General features: G+C 35.2%; 1 protein-coding gene across 5 annotated transcripts in view; it reads left to right on the forward strand.

Moving 5' to 3' along the window:
* Positions 1-20516, forward strand: part of LOC145690832 (uncharacterized) — a 294099-nt gene extending 273583 nt beyond the window's left edge. For 3 of the 5 annotated variants that reach the window (XM_081766159.1, XM_081766158.1, XM_081766160.1), the window contains exon 3: positions 7613-9039. In XM_081766159.1, the coding sequence (XP_081622285.1) occupies positions 7613-8981 (1369 nt within the window). In that variant the 3' untranslated portion in view covers positions 8982-9039. Of the gene's footprint in view, positions 1-7612; positions 11955-13783; positions 13947-18616 lie in introns of those variants that run through there. The other 2 variants (XM_081766163.1, XM_081766157.1) reach the window with 2 other exon arrangements.
* The last annotated feature ends 4255 nt before the right edge of the window (positions 20517-24771 follow it).

Raw genomic sequence — 24771 nt, forward strand, 5'->3', positions numbered from 1 at the left:
ACGATGGCAGTAGAAAAAAAGAATGCAAAGGTTGTCAGCGAGAGAAATGAGCTCATAGGAAGGTGGAAAGAATATGTTGAAGACTTATATGGGAGTGGGGATAGACCGTGTAACCTAAATGTTGAAGTAGAAAATGAAGTAGGCGAAGATGATAAAGAATTCAGTATTCTTCGGGATGAATTTCAAAAGGCTATACTTGAGATTAGGAACAGGAAGGCAACAAGAATAGATAGCAAACCAATCGAATTCATTAAAAATATGGGACAGAAGAGAAAGAAATAATTATTCAGACTATGCAATGAAATATATGAAATAAGAGTGGCCAAAAGATTTTCTGAAGACGGTCAGGATACCGATAGCTAAGAAGTCGAACCCAAAGATATGTAAGGATTATAGAACTGTTAGTCTGATATCTCATGCAGCTAAAATTCTGCTCCAAATACTGAACAAAAGGTTATATGGAAGAAGAAATGAACAAGTTGAAGAGAGCAGTTCGGGTTCAAAAGAGGAAATGGACAAAAGATGCAATAGAATTATTAAGGACGATCGGTGAAAGATTTATAGAAAAAGGGAAAGAAGAGATGTATGTTGTATTTATTGATCTAGAAAAGGCTTTTAACTGCGTGAATTGGGAATTTTTGTTGGGAGTTTACACGAAAATAAGACTGGAATGGAAAGATACAACACTCATAAAAGCTTATACCAACAAGTACGTGTTACGATAGGGGTACAACTGACGGAAGAGAGTGCAATTTTAAGGGGAGTTCGACAAGGATGCTGCCTCTCGCCAACACTATTTAATGTATATCTAGAAGAGATAGTGAAAAAGAACCTATATGATGATGATGGCACTTTGGTTAGAGGTAGAATGATTAGATGCGTAAGATTTGCTGACGATATAGCGCTAGTTACAGAATTGAAAAAAAAATGTTAGAAAAAATGGGGAAGGGCTTTGAAGAATATGGGATGAAAATAAATGTTAGAAAGGAAAAAGCCATGGTGATTGGAAAGAAGAGGTATATGTCACATATAAATGTGGGAGGGAAGAAAATAGAACAAGTGAATAGTATTCGATATCTGGGTAGTATACTTAGTAATAACATGAAGTGCGAACGTAAAGTAGAAGCGAGGATAGGAATGACGAAAGAAGCCTTTAGGAAGAAGAAAAGTCTATTTTGAGGGACCTTGAATAAAGAGTTGAGAAAAAGACTCATAAAATGCTTCGTGTGGAGTATTGTACTGTATAAAGCAGAAACGTGGACATTACGTAAATCTGATGAAAATCGGCTGGAAGCCTTCGAAATGTGAATGTGGAAAAGAATGGAAAGAATTAGTGAGTCGAGCAGAAAACGAACGGTAGTGTCTTAGAAATTCTGGAGGAGAAAAGAACACTTTTAGATATTATTTACAAGAGGAAGCGAAACTGATTGCGACATTGCCTACGAAGAAATTGTATCATGAGGGACGTCCTAGAAGGTAAGGTAGAGGGAAAATAGGAAGGAGGCGAAGGAGACTACAATTAATGCATGATATAAAAACAGAAAAATGATACTTTTAAACGAAGAGGTTAGCGGAAGGCCGTGGAAAATGGAAGCTTCTCAGATGCGGTAAGTAACCTGCCAATGAGGGCAGAATACCTATGATGATGATGATGAGTATTGTTGATGTGGTAAATAATTGTTTTGCTTTATTTTGAATGCCTCTATCATTCGCCTTATAGATATCATATCTGCGAGAAAACGATTTGAAATTACGCGGTCGTTCCTGAACTTAGTCGAAAGTTCTCCCAGTAGATGGATCTACTAGAGACTTCTCCATATAAATTGTCCAAGTGACGTCTTCTTGGAGGGTTAAGATATGATCGCAGTGTTGTTTTCCTTAACTATTCTCTTTTGCTGCTCTCTCTCTCTCTCTTTTTTTTTTTTTTTTTTTTTTACTTAACCTTCCACCATTGTGCATCCATGCTAAGGGTGACCATAATAAGGAGATTGATGAAGAATATGAAACAAACGGGAGAGCACTGAGGAAACCAAGCACCTGGTATTTGTCAACCAGAAAGATTACTTGGGGAGTAGAGGTCGAACCACGAACGCCTTGCAAGGAGCTGAGCACCTGCAACCTCTACAAATTTTCTACTACATAATCATATGTACTGTATAAGTCTTACGTAATGAACTATTAAACTTAATTCTAAATAATTTACACCACAAAAATTAAATCTATTTGAGAGGTAGAGAACAATTGATATTACCAACATTGTTCAATTTATTTCTTCAATTTCAATTTCTTATTCGACTCTACAAAAATAGTAGATTATATACACATCATTAAACATAGTAATACAATACCTTTAACTGAATGTTAAGTAAATCTTATAAAAACTAACACCGTTAGTAATGAATTTATAATATCTATAATTTCTAAAATAAGAAACAGATAACAGTTTAATTATGTGTTGAAATTCATGTAGAGTATTCAATTTCGATCACTTCTACAGAAAATGAGTTATTCTTTCGTTCAATTTTTACACAACTGGGACATACATCTACTAATTAAAGTAGTATCTCAATCACACATCCTACTACCAACATTGAAATACTAGCAACCTCTGCCAAGTACTTATTAATTAATCACATACTCACATGAAAAGTCCAATATATGTATGAATTTATGAAGTCTAGCAGAGATCGAATTTACTAAAACACCGCGAGTGTTCTCTGGATTAATCTTTCCGAGCAACATTCCAGAATCGATGTTTTGTATTTATTCGTATTTTATACTTATTTAAATTCTACAAGGATATCACATTCATCTGTAGCTTCGCATGCATGCTTTCGCAGGTAAATCAATTTTAAATCTAGTTCAATAAAATGCATTCGTTTCCTAAACAATCGAAAGTAAATACAAATTAAAAAGTAAATATTTAGACGTATTACTCAATTCTGGGATTATAAAGTGCATTAAGAAAGTGTTTCAGGTTTTCCTTCATAAAAACTGGTATATTAACAATGCAAAACAAAACCTGCTGATTGGTTGTCTTCTTTTGAAATAATAATTCGTCTTTCACTTGCAGGAAACAGAGCTAGTAATTTTCTCGCCATTTTTGTGCATAGCATGTGAATCTGCATAAAGCTAAAGATTACCCTGTTTTTTTTCCTCCTGCCACTCGATATACATAAATCAAGTTTATTTTTTCGATCATGTTAAAAGTGGTAACACTGTAAATGAGAGCAGACGTTTAAAAGCATGTTATGAAGGGCAGGCCAGAACATGTGAATAGAGTGTAATATCAGCATCGAGATTTACATAATCTCCGAATTTCTCATGTATATTAACTATAGTTGCATACTCCATATTAAAACAAATAGCTTGTTTTTTCGGTCATCTCTCAGTTACATACAGAAATAAATGTTCGTAATTGCATTCTTCAACGATTATTCGTTGTATAGACGGAAGAAGTGTAAGTTTTTCTGTACATTATAGAGTCGTTCTTTCTTATGATGCCCTAATGGAGAACTGCTTAGGTTCCTTTTATAATATCAGATGTTCACCGACACATCAATGTTAACATCATACGCATATTCTTCCATTATATTAAATAATATAACTAATTTGCGTTACTTTTAATAGATAAAAACTACTTCTTACAAGTAAGCCGTTGACAAAACTCCTTCACTAAATATTATGTGCTCATTTCTCTTGAAAGACTAGCATAAAAGATTAACTAAGAATCCTTCCTTATAACACAATGCCAGTCTCAATAGTAACTATAGACTTATACTCAACAAGAAGAGGTGGACTCTAGATTGAGTATTTTTCTGAAAATTTTGAGTAAAGCTACGGTAGCTGTACGATTCAATGGGTGATATCAATAAAAATAAGTAACTACTCCTGAGAAGTCCTGCTCGAGAATCGGAGTAACTACACCTGGAGTAATCTCCTCCCTCAATTTCGTATCAATAAAACAACCACTATTCAGGTCTAGACTGCTCCAGATTTATGAACGTTCACTCGCGTTTGCTCTGTGCGTAGCAGTAAGTCATATCAATAAAAGAAGTGATTACTCATTTCTCCCATCCGTCGCGCGGTCATTTCGTTGTTTTAAACCTATGGCGTAGTATCTTAAACGACATGAAACGGGCAGGTAGAAACGACAGTTTCAATCAAAGTGCATTTGTGGAAATTATTAAAAGAAAAGTTTCCAGTGGTACTTTCAAAGTCAAAGATACCAGAAAGTAAATGAAGGAAAGCCGAAGCTTTGAAGGCAGTTACAGTGAAATGCAACGAAATATCAAATACATCTACGACTAAGACACAAATCCAAAAGAGAATCTTTAATATTCGAGCGAGAATAAAACAAAAACACGGGAAACAAGAAAGTGACATTGAAAACATGAGAATGAACCTATTGGAACTGATGGATATTGATTCAAACCCAGCAATATAAGATTAACCCCTTCCGGATCCTATGGTACAATTTGTACCATACGCATTTTTCATGGTACATTGCGTTATTTCTCTTCTATTTGAGATGCTTCGTCCGGGTTTCTTTTTTTTGTTTTCCAAGTCCAGAGGCCTTGTAGAAGACATTACGTATGGTTTCAGACCGTCCTGCGTCATGACATAGGAGGTGATGACGTCATAAGTCAAAAATTTATTTTCTCATTTTCTAAGCGTATGTTCAATATTTTTTGGCGGGCTTATTTTTCTACGTAAAAGATTAAAATTTTGCACAAACATTCAGTCCACCGAGTAGTATTTACCAGATTTTTTGTTCCGATGTCAGTGCTAAAACAGGGGGGAACCAGAGAGGCAAAGGGGTGAAAAAAGGGATAATTTTCCTCCCAAAATCCCGTTTTTCGTCATTTTCCCGCCTCACATACATGATGGGGACACTTGAGTCATACCGTCTGAAAGGCAGTTTCATTCTGAAGAGAATGACGGTCGAATCATTGTCCTAGGGTAATTAGGAACGTCTCAGGGATTTTTTGGAAAATATACTTCTATATAGGGAAAAATGGGACATGTTGGGTATATTTTTTTGGCGGGCTTACTTTTGCACCTAGAAGATTGAAATTGTGCACAACCAATCAGCCTACGTAGTAGTATTTATCAGATTTTTTCAGATCTTTGCATTAAAACAGAAGGGGTCCAGGGGGGAAAAAACTAAAAAAAAAGGATTTTTAGACCAAAAAAATCCCGTTTTTCAGGATTTTCCCGCCTCACATACATGATGGAGACACGTGAGTCATACCATCTGAAAGGCAGTTCCATTCTGAAGAGAATGACGGTCGAATTATTATTCTAGGGTAATTAGGGACGTCTCAGTGAATTTCTTCAAAATATACTTCTGTATAGAATAACATGGGGAAATTTCTGATTTTTTTTTTCTGGCGGGTCTATTTTTGCACCTAGAAGATTGAAATTGTGCACAAACATTCAGTCCACCGAGTGGTATATAACGGATTTTTTTTTCAGATTTCTGCGTTAAAACAGGGTGGGTCCAGAGGGGCTAAAAGTTGAAAAAAGGGAAATTAAGACCAAAAAATCCCTTTTTTCTGCAATTTCCCGCCTTAGGTACATGATGGAAACATGTGAATGGTACCGCCTGAAAGGCAGTTCTAAGATTAAGAGAATATGGGCGACACATGACCCTAGGGTAATTAGGGATGTCTCAGGAATTTTTTTCCCTGAGATCATAGTGGTTTGTGGTAATTTGGGGCATTGTAGGAAATTATGATAAAATTTCTCCCTCCCTTACTATTCAAGATAGAAACTTGAAATTTGGCACACACGTTCAGTATACCAAGTACTATTTCTCAGGTTTTTTAGATGGCTACGTTCACACAGGGGGGGGTTCCAGGGGGGGCCAAATTTCGAGAAAAAATTTCCCTCCGAAACTTTCACTTTGACACTTTTCCCGCTTCTGGTATATGGTATGAGCATGCAAGTGGTACCATTTAAAGCCAGCTCTATTCTGAAGAGAATGAGGTATGAACCATGATCCTAGGATAAATAGTGACGATACAGTAGCTGCTTGACTGAAAGTCTAAAAACTAGCCCAAAAAGCCAGGATCCGGAAAGGGTTAACACAACAAGCGCACATCACGTGTTGTCCAAGGTCTTTGTAGATTGTTTGGCTTTAAGAACTAAATCAGACACTTGGCCCTTTCTTTCCTTTTTTTAAAAATATCCAGCTAGTCACGTCATAAAGCACGTCCATCTGATTGGGTTTTCCACAACATACGTGTTCTCTTTCGCGTTGGCATAAACAAAATACATTCTCATGTATACACCCTTCCTATCAACGTTGACTTTATTATGAGTTTAACGTCCTTTTCAGTAGCGAGGCTATTATGAGACAGTGCTCACTGATTAACATTGAATCCGAACCACATGAGCTCCCGCCGGGAATCGAACGTGGGTCTCTCATGCCAAAGGCATGTACGCTAACCGCTTAGCCACAAATGCTCTGATAACACCCGGAAATGTATATTGTTCTTGTCACTGCTTTGCTGTTTACATATTACGCACAGTTCCGGAAACATTCAGTTTTCAGATTTCGCAATAATCGCATCCATTACACTTGTATTAGTCATAGACATAGTACTTTGAGCCACACCAAAATATCCTGACATTCCGACCTGGAATCCCGGATCACTCACGTAACGCAAGAAAACCCGCATCTTTTCGTCATTACGTAATGCACCACCTCAAATTTCGGTTGATTCTCCTAAAAAATGTCCTAACTACTCTACATATTCTTTCATGAACCTATAATGTTTTATGTAATCTCCATTTGCAACATTTCTATGCAGTTTATAAGTTTTTTCTACGTAGCAAAACAATCATACACTGCCATATTTCTCACGGAGTCACCTGTTTAGCTTGCTCCACAAATTTGGAGAAGTTACTAGCATCACAGAGGATTCTTTGATTTTTATTGATATCAAACGCGGAGTAGTTACTCGGCTTGAGAATAGAGGTGTGGTTACTTCAAAAGGGCGGGGCTTCTCCGAGGTCAGCCGAGACGACTAGTGCTCAGTTCTCTTTTTGTTGATACCAATGCGAGTAACTACTACAAAATTGGGAATAATGAGTAACTTCTCTCTTTTATTGATACCACCCAATGTGATATATGACTTTTATATGAAGTGAGGTTAACCATTTAAGTTTTTAGTTATCGTAAACATGGAGCAGTAAATAGTTGCTGCATATGCAATCTGAAAGTTACGGTGTTGATTAAAATGCTTGATACCGTATATTTTCTGGGGTACTCAACCATAATATATTGTGGTCCCTTATTCTTGTTATCTATTGTTTCCTTAACCTAGTAATATTCAAAATCAGGGGAATACATCTGCGTCAGAATGTAAATTGCATGTATACGTCTGTGTGAATACGTCTACTTCAGAGTGAGATGAATGAGATGCTTTTTTTTATAAAAGTCAAGTGCTGCATCTTAATTCTAGAAACAATGAGTTCTAAATTTATGTGCAGAACTGAATATAAAAACCACAAAAATATTTATGATAGTTATGTCAAATGTAATCTTGAAAATAGATAAGCATTGTTTGTGCAAAGATAATAAAAGATTTCGAAAATTTTTCAGGTCAACTGTATGGTCTACCTCTGAGTGCAGCAAAGACTCTTTCAGTGATTCGCAGATGCCAACATGTATTTCAAGCACTACAGACAAACATGAGGAAGAACACGTATCACCTAATGCCAGAGAGACATTGCAGTCAAAGGAGAAGTGTGGAAATGAGGATGCAGAAAATCCTAATCCGAATAACACGAAGAGCCACAAGGTTAGGAAAGCATATGAATGTCACACCTGTGGAAGAACGTTCGCAAAATCTTCGCATTTTAACCTCCATTCATTAATGCATTTAGGAGCAACTCTATACTCATGCAAGACTTGCGGAAAAGCATTTAACGGAAAGGCATTTTTAGATAAACACTCATTAATACATAAACTTAAAAAAGTATATTCGTGCAAGAAATGTGGAGAAAATTTTAGTCGTAAGACATGTTGGAAAAAGCACTCACTTACGCATTCACCTTATTTATGTGAAAAATGTGGAAGAGTTTTTAATCAACTGGCCAGTTTTCAAAAGCACTCGCTCACCCATACCAGCGAAAAGACATATAATAATGACGGTTGTCGAGAAACGTTTATTCAGAAGTATAGGTTTGAAAGTAAATTACCGATTCATAGAGATACTCCACATTATTCATGTGAAAATTGTGGAAGAAAATATACTCGATTGGCCAATCTTCAAAAACACTCACTGATCCACACTAGTGACGAGTCATGGACAAGTGACATATGGGGAAAACCTTTGGATCAGAAGGCGTCAGTAGATCACTTAGCAAATACAGATAGAAGACATTACTCATGTGAAACTTGTGGAAAAGAATTCACTCAATTAGTCAATTTCCAGAAGCACTTACTAATTCATACCTGTGAGAAAGCATGTATATGTGATATTTGTGGAAAAACATTCAGTCAGAACGTTGCCTTGAATGAACACTTACTAAATCATACAGGTAGAAAACCATATTCGTGTGAATATTGTAAGAAAGCTTTCGCGAAGAAATCTCTGCTAAGAAGTCACTTAGAAACACATACACATGAAAGAACACATTCATGCGAAATTTGTGGAAAGACATTTTTAAGAAAGTATAACTTAAAGGAACATTTCTTCACCCACGTTAGTGAGAAGCCATATTCTTGTGTTGTTTGTGGAAAAGGATTCGCTCTCAAGAAAAACTGCAAGAGGCATTTAGTAGTTCATACTGGTGAGAAACCATATTCTTGTCCCGTTTGCGGAAAAAGGTTCGCAATGGAGTCAACGTGTAGGAAGCATTTATTGGTCCATACTGGTGCAAGACCATACAAATGCGAAGATTGCGGAAAATCATTTGCTGTAAAGAGTGGACTTAAACGACACATATTAACGCATACAAAAGGATAACTATGTTCATGCGACTATTGTAGAGAAATTTTGACAAAAGATTCACCTACAAAGTTAATTATTTATGCATAGTTTAGTAGAATTAATTATATGCCATTTGTAGAATGCCATACTCGTAGAAAATCATTCACTAATAAGTTTCGTTATTAACTGTGGTAAGTTCACGCGTAGGGAATATTAATCTTCTCATCTTTGTTTTCATGTAGGTTGGGAATGAAACATACACAATAGTACACTTGGCAATGCCGACTAGTTGAGCTATTCTTACTTTTCTGTATTATGATATTTTTGTGCTACAGTGGAATTTTACCATTATTATAGTTGTTAAAATTTCCTGATATAGGAAGAACATATAACTTATTCGTGAACCCACAAAGAACATCAAAATATTGATTTCATTATTACCCAACTGTATTTAAGTTTCGTTATCAGTTGCTACAGATTGCTTGTCTTGTTTAAACTATTCCTTTATGCACATAATAATCTTCACAAACAATCTTTCTTGTGAGGATCCTGCAATTTTGTGCTGCTCTAAATCGTAATATATAAAGCATTAGTATATAATGCAAACCATAGTTTTTGTCGTAATTTTTTTGAAAGAACTCGTTTTTCTGACAAATTTGCAGGCATGTTATTCATGACAAAAATTTCGTGGTGGATAGGTTTCCAGGCATGTAATAAAATTCAGTTGTTAGTTTGGAAGGCACGAAAATTGTTTCCTTAACCCTAGGGAATAATTATGGGGAAAATTTTTAATATTTGAGCAAATTTTTATCTCCTTAATCTGTTTAAAGTGCAGTAATGGTACACGCCAACAGAAGAAAAATATATCAGGATGAGACATTGCTTGCCATCGTATCGAGGAGGCAGTAGCACCTAAGTTGGCAGGACGATACTTGATTGTAAATGTACCATACAACTAAATGTAAGACACCTGACAGTGAAATACAACTGGTTACAGTCGTAGCCTGCAAGCCCACAATATACAGAATGGCCGCAACATAGCAACGGATCAAGAAGATAAGTTCTTGAATGTCATCCTCGGGTGTGGAAGTCCGCATGAAGGAGTGCATTATCCTACTAGAATGCATTTCCTGACAGGGGCCTGCAAAGAAGTAATCACAATAGATCAAACTACACATGAAGCTTTCGTTGGTTGATCATATATCCACGAATCCATAGGAGACAGTAAAACCCACTCACGGATCGAAGTGACAATGTAAAATGCAAGCGTCATCTAACGTAATGCCACTGTAGCATTAGATATGGATGCAGCGATCATGATGCTATCAGACAATCGGGAATTGTTCGAAAATATAACGTTTTGCTATTCATCTCCCAGTTTCTGACATTTCAGAAATAATTGTATTCGCTCTCATCTATTGTAAAGATACCGGAATGCGCAATAGTGAACTCCTAATCTGCCTGACGACGGAAAACTTCGAGGAGACACTAGGAATTCTAGAGAAACCTCCAATGTCATTGTTAGTGTACGCGAGAGTTCGTGCAGATTTTGGAATCCGGTGTGATTCTGCGTAGTACCTGTTTAGAGCCACTGCTTTGATATGCGCAACAACGGTTGCATTCCTTCCAATAAGGACACCAATGTAACGGATTCCGCAAACGCTACTATTCGTCCATGATGAACAACCAAAAGTTGATAAAACTTCGCATTCGATAATGACACACCTTTAGACCGTATGTAGACGCCACGTCAACCTTCTCCGCCCTCCGCTAGTTCTTACAGGATGTTATATTCGTCGCTTCCGCTGCCTAACTGATCCTCACATGTTTAATATTTCTCAACGTTTCATAGCGGCACAGTGGGTCAGTGACAGGTCGTGTACCTCTAGTGTGTGGAGTCTGTAGTTCAATCCCAGCTCGCGCCAGCTGTTCTTTGTCGAGATCAAGTACGATTTTTAAAAGTTTTAGTAGTTTCCTCCCACTTTATTCCACCATTCATTTCTCATCATCACCATCTCCTTCAGTCAATCGTAGGACGTAAAATGGATAGATTTTATTTCATTTCCTTCGATGCTCTATTCTGCAAATTTACTGAAGCTTTCCGCTGCTATGTGGTTTCCATCCGGAATTTTACTCCAGCTGCGGTTCATGTGGTTTAGATCCCACATCAATGTTGTTATATTCTTGCTACCTAGACGATAAACTCAAATCCTGCCAGCCAAATTTGGACGTTCTACGATTTTTTCCTTCATATAACTGGAAGCACTTGTAAAAGGCATTTTCCAATTAACACAAGGCATTGTCAGGGTGGCCAACCTGGGAGGAAAGTTGCTAAATTTAGATTCTGTTTTGAATATAGCAGCCAAATTTTTTTTTTTTTAACCATCAACTCTCCTAGTGATGTTTGAATGATAATTTGGCGACCTAGAACCGCAACGACATTTGTGCTTCGAATAAAAAAGTGCGTGTGTCGCAAGTTATTCGCCTTTGTTACAAGTAGACCCAGATTTGTTGTGGGTGATTACACTGGGTCAAAAAGCTGTAAGGGTTTTTCCAAGACAACCATTCTGAGTGAGGTTCTTGGTTTTTCCTTATTCACATCAGGAAAACGCTGAAATTGTACCGAAAGTACAGGTTGCAGACCCTTCCTTCCTACACCGTGCTTGCCGAAGGATGTCATTTCATATATGACAGACATAAGGCCATGTAATTGGGTAGAAATATGTATAAATTAGTAACACATCATTTTTGATTGAGCCGTTGCTATTGAGTGGTAAACGCTTACCTATGTTGTGGGGTCCCTGTTTCGATCCCAGCTTCTGCTAAGTGGGTTTTGTAGTGGAGAAACAATTTGACTTTTTTTCATAATTGGTGTGTTCCTGCCCGTTTTCGTAGTTCACACTTATTAGTTGTTTAATCACCATCATCTCTGTAGCCTCAATGAATAACCGTCGAACACTAAAGTCGAGAAATAAAGCACTATTTGCCCCATTTTTTTTTTCAAGAAAATCATACAAGTGACATAGACTCGCGCAATTAATTCAAGATCACCAACCTACAACCCCACTCATTTTATTTATCCCCTTTCAACGGGCAGTAATCCAGATTTCAATTTTTTAATACAAAAACAGGTAATATAGCTTTCCAATAAATTCTCTTTATTAAAAACAGTAATTTAGGGAATTGTATAGTCAGTTTTCACGTTATTTATCGTCCTGAAAATTACATGATGGTGTCGTTTCATGGCATCACTTCTTAATATATGCATTATAGAACTTTCCCCTCTATCTGTGTGTTTCGAACATACTTCCCTATTAAATGCTTAAATTTATATGTAAACATAATTGACGTGAATTTTCTATAATGTATTTTATTTAGTGACACTTCGAGACGAAACAGAGATATCACGAGGTAATTCGACATTTTAAACTCGTTTTGTGAACGAGCGATGACTTCGAGACATAAAATGTTCAATACGAAACGCCGTCTGCACGACACCGGACAAGATAGGCTATAATCTCGTCTTGTGTTATGGCAACGCTATTAAAGTAGGTAACTTTGGTTTAGGAAAATTTTAAGTATCAGTAACCATCGAAAACATTTAATTAAATGAACGAGCAGTGAATTCCTGATGTATATCTTATTTCGAACACTTTGAATGTAGTTATTCACCAACAATTACTTAAATATTGCTTGCAGTGGGAACAAGGCTTTACGCCCTATGGTAAGATTTCCAATGTGTTTCTATAAATATGGAACCATCTGCATTTGCATCAAAGTTTACACAATTGCAAAGCAGTAAATATATATAGAACTGCTAAATCTTAATATTTCACAATTTGTCAATTTCTCTCTTTCTTATCCTTTGCCACATTATCTCCGAGCTGCAACCTTACAGCATGTAATTATAAAATACGTCCGTTTCGGAATAAATAAAATTCCTGCGGTACCTTATTCTGACTTGTTACTCGAGACTTTTTGTTATAATACCAAGAGTTCTGATTCGATTCTTCTATCCAAAATACTTGAAAATTCAGTTTTCTGAACGTGGAAAATGTAATTTCTTCCATTATTAAAAAAAAAAAACTAGTGCATGCACTCGTTCATTTTTTTTTTTCCTTTCTCATGAAATGGTGCCAGAATGTACTTCTAGCCTATGTAATTCGATATATTTCACCCCAATGCAAATTTATCTTACTTCAGGTAAGCAGATAATTTTATTTTCATACTACAAGAATAATTTCCTTTAACCAATTTCATTCTAATGTATAGCGTCTATAGAAAGACAATGAATTTATAAATAACAAAACCCTGCATTGCAAAACAACGAGAAGTGGCGCATTAAAATCTAAAGTGGAAAAGTTTTAACACTTAAATAAACCATTGAAATACACTACACTCGCAGTACTCAAGATTCCTTTATTTATTTTACAATATTCTTATCACTAGAACATACAAATATTCTTTTGACAAATCGTTCCAGAACAAGCATAGTATTAAAAAACATGGTAGCGTATTTCAAAGTGCCAATACTAGATAAAGAATTTAATATCTTATAGCCTGTGGCCTCTATTGTATTTAACAAATATCTTTGATCAATTTGTATTACTATGTGTGATATTTTTTATGATTAAATCTATCCTGTACTACCACATGTTAAATAGTGTTTGCAATATCATGTAAATAAACACATATTATACAACGGGGCCTGGAAAATTCCTCAAATCACCAAGAGATAAAAATTGAAACATATCATTGTAGTCATCAGAAAGGTCATACATTGTGAACCACTCATCCCGTATATTGTCATTTTATCATTCTTATTTACTTTGTTACAGGTTCTGTAAAATATGGCAGAGGAGCTCAGGAAATTCAAGAAGAATGAGCTATGCAATGTCATCAATTTTTTTGTGCTGCAAGACAAATCCTCTATGGAAAATCATAAAATTTGCAGGATACTTTGGGGAACACGCTCCTGGATATAAAACAGTAGCGAAGCAGGTGAGGAGTTTTAAGACTGGTCATCGTAAGAGTGAAGATTAACCTCGCTCAGGCAGGCCCCCAAATGCAGTGACCACAGAAAATGTCGACAAAGTGCATATGATATGATCATGGAGAAAGGGCGCATATCGATCAAAAACATTGCTGCGTGCGTGGGGATATCGCGTGAGCATGTGGGTCTAAGGCCGACCTCAATCTCATTTTCATAGGAGCATAAATAAATCACATTGTAATTTTTATACTTTTATTAACATGTTTTAAGATGTTACAACTTGCTTATACGCATAGGACGTACATTTCCTTGTGAATAATCATAATACAAATGAAGGGGTAATTTGGATAAGGACGGATCGACATATCTCCGGTTAAATGAGATATACATATTTTCTGCAAGTTTGAGCATGTCCCTATGCGTCTAGGTGGTTTTAAAATAATATCTCTACTCCGTAGCGAACATCTGTCTCCAAAAATAGTGTGTGGATACGTTAGTTAATTGGATAAGGGCATTTCTTCTTCTGCTCTCCTAAAAAATTGCTAGTTACGCCCTTATCCAAATTAAGCCCCCAAATAACCACCTGTTTTTCATCTCGTTTCATATCATATTTCTTAGCTGCATCATTATTCAAAATTCCAACAATTAGTCCTTCATCATTTGTACCCATTACATTATCCAATACTAATCCACAAATAGGACGATAAGCAAAAACTTTACCTTGCTTTTCAAAATGATCTACATAAGCGATTTGTTGTTTTCATTACTGCAAAATTTGCAGGTTCAGCTAAATATCTACACCAAGCATATTATGAAGCCATCCTATCAGCAAAATTAATTTCTAATGTTCATGTTACCTTGAAATGTATGCTGCATTAAACCACCTACATGATCTTGTAAAGGATTTCCTTTAATATGAATGTATGGAAATGGATGTCTAAATTCATAATGATTTCTATCACCAAAGTATAAATCTGTAATTGAAGAACAATTTGCTCTAATTGCATTTGTATCAGTTTATATTGTTAATGAATGCCATAAAATTGAAGCATTACGTGTATGCAACTCAGGTGCTTTTACTTCTGTTGGAGGATCACCTGTTCTACCAGTAAAATCGATCATTCTATATACCCAAAGTGGAATATTTCGCTTTGGAGTTGTTAAATCTTGTTGAGAATTTGGTGCATATTGATAATGAATATGTTTATACTTATCACTTATTTTCCAACTTGGCTCCCATTGATTTTCCCCTGGATATAACATATATGTATTGTCTTGATCTCTTAATAAAACAGGAACAAATATTTCTACATTAGTAAAAGGCAAAGCAATTTGCTTCATAAAAGCTTGTGTTGTGTTAGCTCTATTAACAGTTTGACTTACATCTACATTATTATAAGAATGTGTTGAAAATCATCTAGGGTCTACATAATTTGGATTTTGTACACTAGGTAATTCTATCTTGTTAGTACTACCTCTATTATAACCTTCATGTTCCCCCCTCCCAAAAAAAATCACAATCATCAGTATTAACATGCCAACTTATTGGACCGAAATCCAGCCGTCGACATACACAATTTATATCCACACATAGCTCATGTAATAATAACTATGTTAGCGTGGGGGCAATTTAGAATGCAATCTCAGCGATTAATTTGTTAGGATGAATAGTTTTGATTGCATAAATAAAACTAGAGATATCAGATCAGATAATTACCCAAACTGGTGCTGTGGCGTTACGTCAAAATCAATAACAACTGTTATAATGAATTTAGAAGTTAGGTTATGAGTTGAATGAATTTGGTAACGAAGTTGAATAATAAAAGTGTGTTATCGATTTGTAACCAGCATGTACTCACCCAGATTTTGATCAGTGAAGATTTGAGAGGTTGATCCTTGTCTGATGGTCACTTCAAAACTCTCTCGAGTGCACAACTCTTTTCGTCCACCTACCTTTTCTTCCTCGTTTTTGGTAGCGTCATTTCTTTCGCTTACAATTACATTTTCAGAATTACCTCATAACTTGAAGTAGAAAGTGTTTGTTATTGCCTTGACACATTGCTACATAACATAAGTTATATTTCCTATTAAAACAATGTTTCATCTAGACATAGTTTTGAATTGTTACGAGACTTCCTTAATTTCTTTACACCTGTGAACAACCTAACAGCACCAGATTGGGAATTGAGTTTTATTTGCATTTAAAATATGAAAGTTTACAAAATATTAATGTCAAAATTAATAAAATATTATTTGCCCGTTAGCAAATCGCTTCACAGTCATATTACAGTATTATCTGATGTAAACATATGTTTGTTACCACCTTCATCAATAAAACTTTCTACAGTGTTATTAATGTAACTAAAGTTCCTGCTTGTGTAATAGTAATATATTCCGACATGCGTATCATATTCGATATATGCCACGAAGCACTAACTGGTTGCCCAGTAGCACAATGTACAGTAAATTTCAACCATTCAGCAGGAGTAACATATAGGTCTGCATTATTTGTAGGTAATTGATGCCAACCATGATTAATGACTATAATATGTGAAATATGTGTATTTCCAATTTCTGGAGTATAATTTGGAGTAATACTTGGATCAAATAATCCATTTTTCCAATATACAAGTCTACTTTTACTGAATACAACCATTTAAAACCTGCCTTAACAAATTTACATTGGTACGTTCAATAATATTTTTATGTTTCTTTAATTCTTCATAACTTTTGTTTTCAACAATTGTCAAGTAAGACGTATACGGCGACAAAGCAAAAGTTAACATGTGCTCCTCTGTGATTTTATGTAGTCCACTTTTACCTATACATGTATTTTCACTTTCTTTTTCTTCAGATTTCTTAATGGATTATATGTAGTGCCAAACACATTTCTTGTCGTGATCCTGAAGACTGTATTCGCTTCCAGTAGTTCGTCTTGTTCTGGGTTCTGTATCGTTGTTCTTGTTGGACGAGTTGACCTCGTCAGTGTCACCTTTGCTAATTTCGGTTGTGGTGTCGCTTGTCCTATTGTCAATGGTCGTTTTTGGCTAACTTTCCCTACAATATCTTTTGATGTATTCTCCTGTAGAAGCATGGGAAGACAAAACTCAAAATGTCGATTTGATTCTGAATTACAGTGTTTGAAACCAAAATTGAATATATTTTGGGTGCAATATAACTAAATATACGTGCCTCAAGTGGTGAACTTTGATGAGAACAAAAGCACCATAATGGATCATATTACTTGTTATTATAATTGGAATTCGTTTACCAATTTCAATAGGAGCACTACATTTTACAGGAATTGGTGTCTGTGTACCTTCTAATATTAATTTTGTGAACTCAACAGTATCTCGAGAAATCAAAGGTTCATCTAAAATTGTAAATGTTGAAAATTGAACAAATTGTCAGGTAAAATACGCTTTACTTTTGGAAGTATAACTTTCAATAACTTCACAAAAAACTTTCTGCACTGCTTGGCACGCCTTCTAACACAAATGTATTACGTTTTGAATCCTTTTGCAATAACCATCTTATAAAATTACAACGGAAATCCAATTCATTATTTTGTTGAATTCGCAACCATTGCACAACTGAACAATCAGAAAATACCGGTTGACATATTTCTTCAGAACCAAACCAAACATCTTTTACCATATTATCTAATTTCCGTAACAATGCATTAATAATATCTACATGCTCTTTTCTATTCCAAACAAATTGTAAACAATTTTGAAATGTCTTTGCTAAATTCTGATAATGTAAATATTTCTTAACACCATCTACCTGTATAAATCGATTGAAATTTTTCACGAGACGCGAATTAATAGCATCTAACATGAATTGTGTCAATTCATTTACATCTCGATTTGTTTTACTACATTTTGGTTCAGAGCATTAAGGGAAAATCATTTTCCGGTCATAATAAAACATGACAAGCAGTAAATTAAAATCTGTACTAAACAATTGTAAAGGACTCTTCAACAAGTAATTCATATATGAAGCAGTATTTCTGATTTTCTGCACACTATGTATGCATTCGTGAACATCAAATGCATCTAAACATTTGCTTAATAATGCTGTAATCTTATTGATGTGAGCATTAGTGTACAACAATACATGTGAATGAATACTCATATCATGTTTCAATTCATACACAATCAGAAATTGACTATAAATTTTTGGAGGAATGTGACTCACGAAATCCAACACCAACATATTATGCACATTTTCTTCTAAGGAATTCGAACCAAACGTTAAACAAATACAGTCAGTCATTAAATTTGACCAATACAATAGCAATTTGTGAATTTGTTCATAAGTCTTTGCAACAATTTGAACTTTTCGTAGTTCAAATTCTCTCTCTTGTGGCTTTGATTTGTTTTCTTTCTTTACGATCAGAAAAGCATTGTTGTTAAATTTAGACATCTCCGAAATTAAGAATTTTTCTTCAAGAATGTCTGCAGCAGATGGAAAAGCTTCTATTTTGATCTATTACATCCTTCAACAGGTTGTAATTCATAAGCAACAGCGTAATAATCTTGAGTTTCGGGAATATTCCGAACAATATAAATCACTCGCTGTAGACATTCCTGAAAAAAAAATGTTTTTTTAATATTCAGTTTTTTTTCTTTTCTTTTTTCTTAATTTTATCCCAAAATGTTTGAATGCTGACTAGAAGAGAGACGGGTGAAGATGTCACAGGAAATTTTGCAGAAGTTTCAAAATCCTGGTGAGTCCTTCGAAGTCTGGTGACAGAAGATGAAACATGGCTGCACTACTTTGATCCACAGACTAAAGAGCAATCCATGGAGTGGAGCCACAGTGGCTCTCCTCGACCGAAGAAGTTCCGAAGCCAAAGAAAGCTGGACAGGTGCTTGCATCGGTGTTTTGGGATAACGATGGTGTCATCCTTATCAATTATCTTAAAAAGGCTTAAACCATCAATGCTGGGGTTTATTCCAACTATTTGATTGAGCTGAAAGAGGCTTTGAAGAAGAAACGTTGGTGAAAAGTGAGCAGTGGTGTTGACTTTCTCCAGGACAATGCACCTGTGTACCTCACCTGATCTGGCCCCCTCCGATTACCACCTCTTTCCACATCTCAAAGGCAAACATTGTCCATCCGATAAGGCACTTATTACAGAGGTGGAGGGATGGTTTGTACAGCAGGACAGGACCTTCTATTTGCAAGGGTAAGAAATGTTGCAACATCGTTATGAAAAATGTATTGAACTTCGGGGAAAATACGTTGAATAGTGTATTAAAATGGTTCTTCCAGGTAAATTTCTTTTTGGTGATTTCGTGAACTTTCCAGCCTTCCCTTGTAGTATAAACGTACAAAAGCTAAACACTCTCCGTTATCTGACACTCACTAGTTAGACACCACTCTGAGCAAGATATGGTCAGGTGAGTGTAATAAAACAATACAATTAATATACATATAAATAAATATGTAAAATTACTTGTACCAAATTTTCTTCAAATTTTGCAAACAAACCACAAATTCCAATTAAATAGCACATATTTTAAACTACATTATAAGCAAAAGCAAATTCTGTAATACAAATAGAAATAAAACAATTAGTTAAAGCTACCTTGATGGTTACTTTTTAAAAATACATACATAAAAATAAATTGGTTAATAGAAGGGTAATTAATTTTATACGCTGTAAGCAAATTTTAAACTATTTCATTACATTTATTTCTGAACTTGATATAATGTTCCTAATTCGTATGAGTAGGAAAAAAATCCCTAACTTCGGCATCAACTAAGCACTTTTTGTTACTTCTGTTAGTTACTAACACAACAGTAACTAAGAAAGGAAATAAATTACGAAAAGGGTCTTACAAAAACTTGTAGTTTTATTTTTGAAAATAAAACTGGCAAGTGCAAAACAAAAATACTACTATATATGTGTTAAATTTGAAACTATAACTAGAAATGAATCAATTAATGATACGTATCTTAAACTATTTGTATTTATATAATTTTGAATCTCGTTTTAGTAATGTATAATATACTAAGTAAAAGGCTCGTTTATCTATGATTTCTCACATCAATGAAGTGTAATTAAAATTTATGGATGCTAGTGAAAAAATTAAAAATACGTACTAAATAACTTCCTACAAAAAGTTTAACTTTTCTTAGTAAAACAGCTAAAATTAACTAGGAGGCTTTACTTGGTTCTGGTGTTACCTTATTGAAAACTTAGTACTTGACAGGCATTGCCAGTGGAGAGTAAAAACTATAATTCTATGAATGTATCATGGAAGACACATTCAAACACCCTTTTCACTAAGACTGTCATGAAAGATCACAATTTTGTCATGTTAGTCAAACAGCTCATCAATTTAAGAAGAGTATAAATTATCTCTAATGTGATAACGAAAAGTAAACTTATACGTATGTACAGAAAGCATGCACTATTATTCTTGCATCTTCGTACTCCTTTCCAAAAGATATTCATCAAAAAATTTTAGTTTAGTTTGTTTCTTTTACTTGTTGATAAAGAGTTGGTATAAATATAATTAATAAAAAAAATAACTTCCAATTCCTACAAAGTATCTTTTTAATGGAAATCATGTAAAACATATTCAGACACTCTTCACGTAATAAAATTCAATGGTTACTTTAAGAATTATTACAAGAACTTGGCTTGATTTTTCTTTGACTGAATCCTGGGAAGTTCTTCGTCTCAATGAGGCAAGCTCAAGCTTGCACCGCTTCAATGGACAATCATCTATAGAATGGGCGTTACGGTCAGTTGCACCAAAATCCTTGCAAACATATCCGCATAGCTTGAAAAAGGTCATTTCGCCAAGATTATTCTCCACCATATGACTCCTACAGACGTAGTGTGGTTGACCATTCTCCCGACAGAAACCGCATTCTTTCTCGCAAGCTTTCCGCATCGCACGGAACTCTCGGTTCCTCGACTTCCTAAGCAGGTATTCTACCTCTACACCATTCCTATTGAAATCATCTCAATTGTCATCTAAAAGAGAGAAAATAAAATATGAAAATAAATAAAATATGAAAATAATATTTTTTTATAAAGTAAATATTAATATAATCGAAATGTTCAGTACACTTGATAAAATATGTAAGTTTCAATTCAATAATGTTTATAATAACGAAGCAAATATGGCTCCTCTAAGGAAAAATGGGGTACAATGAGACACACAATTTTTAAATCGTTGGAACTTGCTTAACCCTTTTAAATTATGATGGCAAAACACCTGTGCCATGGCGTCGACCTTCGGAATTTGGTTTATAAATCTAGTAAAGCTTTTTAGACCGGGGTTTTTGCATTCATTCAAATATAGAAGCATCATAGAACATATTTTATGGGCATTTTGCAGCCTCGCGTGCTCTGTCTGGGGGCTGTGACGTCACAAACATGGACGATGTTTTTTAAAAAAGGGTATATTAGAGAAGTTTTTTCAAAAAATCCCTGACACTACTATTTACCCTAGACTCATGTTTTGTACCTCGTTGGTTTCGTTATAAGGCAGGCTTTCGAAATATATCGCTCAAATTTCCCTATCGTGTACCAGAATCGGGAAAATCTCATCCAGAACCGAAAAGGGATTTTTTACGAAAAAAATACATTTTCTCTATTTTTTACAGGTACACGATAGCGAAATTTGAGTGGTACCATTTGAGAAGATGCCTTACGCTAAAGAAAATGAGATATGACTCATGTTGCTAGAGTCAACAGACGTGTGTGAAAGAAATCTCGATTTCTTTATTTTTTTCATTTTTTTACACACTTTTAGTCAATTACTTCAGTAAAGTATCTACAGTATTATCACTATTTATTTTAAAGTCATGATACGTACCTCATTTTCTTTGGCATGAACTAGTCTTTCAAACGGAACCACTCGCATGTCTCTATGATGTACCATAGTGGAGAAAATGTGCAAAAAAGGAAAATTGTCAAAAAATCACTTTTTCCCCGATTTTAAGCCCCTTTGGCCGGCCTCTGTGTCAACCCACAGAGCCCCCAAAAAATCTCAAACATACTACATACCATGTGTAATAACTGTACGAAGTTTCAATGTTATATCTTGAAAAATAAGGAAGGGAAAAATATTGCCCCATATGCAAACAGTACCAGCTTTCCCGTATGTGAGCAATGGACATGGGGCAATATTTTTTCCTCTCTTATTTTTTCAAGATATAACATTAAAACTTCGCACATTTATTACACATAATATGTAGTATTTTTGAGATTTTTGGGGGCTCTGTGGGTTGACACAGGGGCCAAAATCCGGGGGAAAGGGATTTTTGACAAAAATTTCCTTTTTTCGCGATTTTTTTTCCATTATGGTACATGCTAGAGACATGCGAGTGGTACCGTTTAAAAGACTGGTTTTGGCCAAACAAAACGGTTTGTCAATCATGTCTCTACGATAATTAGGGATGAGTCTGGAATTTTTTATGTAAAAATGGGCTATCCATTGCTCACATAGGGGAAAGCTGATACTGTTTGCACATGGGGCAATAATTTTTCGTCTCTTATTTTTCAAGATATAACATTGAAACTTCGTACAGTTATTATACATGGTATGTAGTATGTTTGAGATTGTTTGGGGCTCTGTGGGTTGGCAGAGGGGCCCAAAATCGGGGAAAAAGGGATTTTTTGACAAAAATTTCCTTTTCGCAAATTTTCTCCACTATGGTACAAGCTAGAGACATGCAAGTGGTACCGCTTGAAAGACTCGCTCATGGCAAAGAAAACAAGGTACGATTCATTTTCCTACAATGAACAGTCTTGATGATGATGATGATGATAGTATAGAAATTCACTAAAAAGGAATTATCAAGGGAAAATATGTAAATCGGCTGTAGCATCAAAACTATTAATCCCAGGGCCATTCTTTGTATCTCATTCTCTTCACCATAAAGCAAAGTTTTTTTTTTTAAATAGCATTCGCATGATCGTATCCTATACCAAATGGGAGATATTCGCGATGAAAAAGAATTTTTAAAAAAGAAAATCCCTTTTTCCCACTTTGAGCGGAAATTTCCCGCAGTTAGTACACTTTAGGGAAATTTTACGGACGCAGTTGGAAACACTGCTTTACCAGAAACAAAACGGGATGTGAACCATTATCCTACGATAAATAGTCTTGACGCAATAGATGATTGAGTGAAAGTCTACAAAATACCTCAAAAAAACATAATTTAAAAGGGTTAATATTCAAGCATTTTTTTTTTTTTAAAGAAAGTTCTGGACTTCAATAGTATTTCTAGCAAAAACTAAGTGTACATATGGTTCGATACATGTGTGTGTGAGTGAGCGTCACAAAAGTTTAGCAAAGTTTTTTCTTACTGTTCGCAATGGCTGCAGCACGGTGAGACATCTCATATATAGCGAACTGTTGTACATCTAACAGACTGAAAAATAATTAAATTTTAGGTAGGACTTTTCTTTTTTCTTCTCACGCATACTGGACTCACGAAGTGCCATTTTGATAATTTCTTCGATTACACTCGCTATGTCAGGGACACCTGGGAAAACAAACTTGCCAGATACGTTTGCACTTTTCGTTAGGAAACTGATTTCGTATTTTATTATTATTATTATTATTATTATTATTATTATTATTATTATTATTCGGTAGTGTGGAAAACTTTTCCAACAGAGTAAACCTTCCTTTCTCCACTAAATTCGGCAAGTGCGAAACTATTAACACCAATGTGGTCAATGTCCGGAAAACAAGTGAAATATCTTCGTTGGAAGAAATAAAATCCATATCATCATTTCCTGTTTCTTCAGTGGGCACCTCAAATAGACGTCTGTTGGATTTAGTAGGTTTACTTTGTTCTGACTTCTGCACCTCCTAACCTCCAGGATTTAATTATCAGGAGTGTTCATTGATATGATATTTCTGCCTTTTTCTGCAGTTATACATTGTTTTCAATTTTGATTTCTTGGGTACCCAAGAAATTGTTGAGGGCTTACAAGTGTATGTTCATTACCCGATTTTTTCAGAGAATAATTTTGAAACCTTTTCTGCAGTATCTTCTGAGTCTTCGGGTGGATCATCTTCCGTTAGCAAGATTGCTTTTGCTCTTTCAGTAGAATGCGATGAATCTATTACTGGCTGGGAAGAAAATTTCCGATGCCTGTGAAACGGATAAATCCAAGTTTCAGGAAAGTCAGAGGTAATGTACTGACACATGGTTCATCTTGATAGATATTCAGTGTATTGCCTGGGTGACGTATCATTAAACTCTCGACAATAGCATCATAATAGAATGAAAGGCTTTGAAAACACACACGTCTATATGTTGGAGACGGTGAAAATGTGAGGAATTGTGAGAATAGTGACCTCACATCGTTCTGCTATATCTAGAGCTTCAACTAATAGATGACTTTCATAATTGTCATAAATTAGAAGGGAACGGTTTTCGGGAAAACTACTGCAATGTTTAAAAAGTGTTAAATCAACTGCACAAACAGTTTAGTGTTCATCCATCCACCATTCTCCAGAGTTCCAGTCGGAGTACAAAGAATCACAAATTCTTGAAAATAAACTTGGAAATATCATTTACCGGAAGCAGGGTATTTTCAATCGCACTTACAATACAGCAAGCTGTAACCAGTTTTTCTTTTTCTGAACTTTACACTTGGTTAACCTTTTCTATGCCGTTCTCGATTATCACTGCCCAAAACTAGCCTTACCCCAACAATGAAAATTCTTGCATGGCATCAAAAAATTGAAACTATAATAATCATTTTTGGTCACATTGATCATTTACTACTTTCAAAAGAAAGCCAAAGATCTGCATTTTAACAAGGAGAAATATCATTACATTACA

Source organism: Thermobia domestica, chromosome 7 (genome assembly GCF_964235325.1).
Source record: "Thermobia domestica chromosome 7, izTheDome1.hap1.1, whole genome shotgun sequence".
In the NCBI taxonomy this organism is placed as follows: domain Eukaryota; kingdom Metazoa; phylum Arthropoda; class Insecta; order Zygentoma; family Lepismatidae; genus Thermobia; species Thermobia domestica.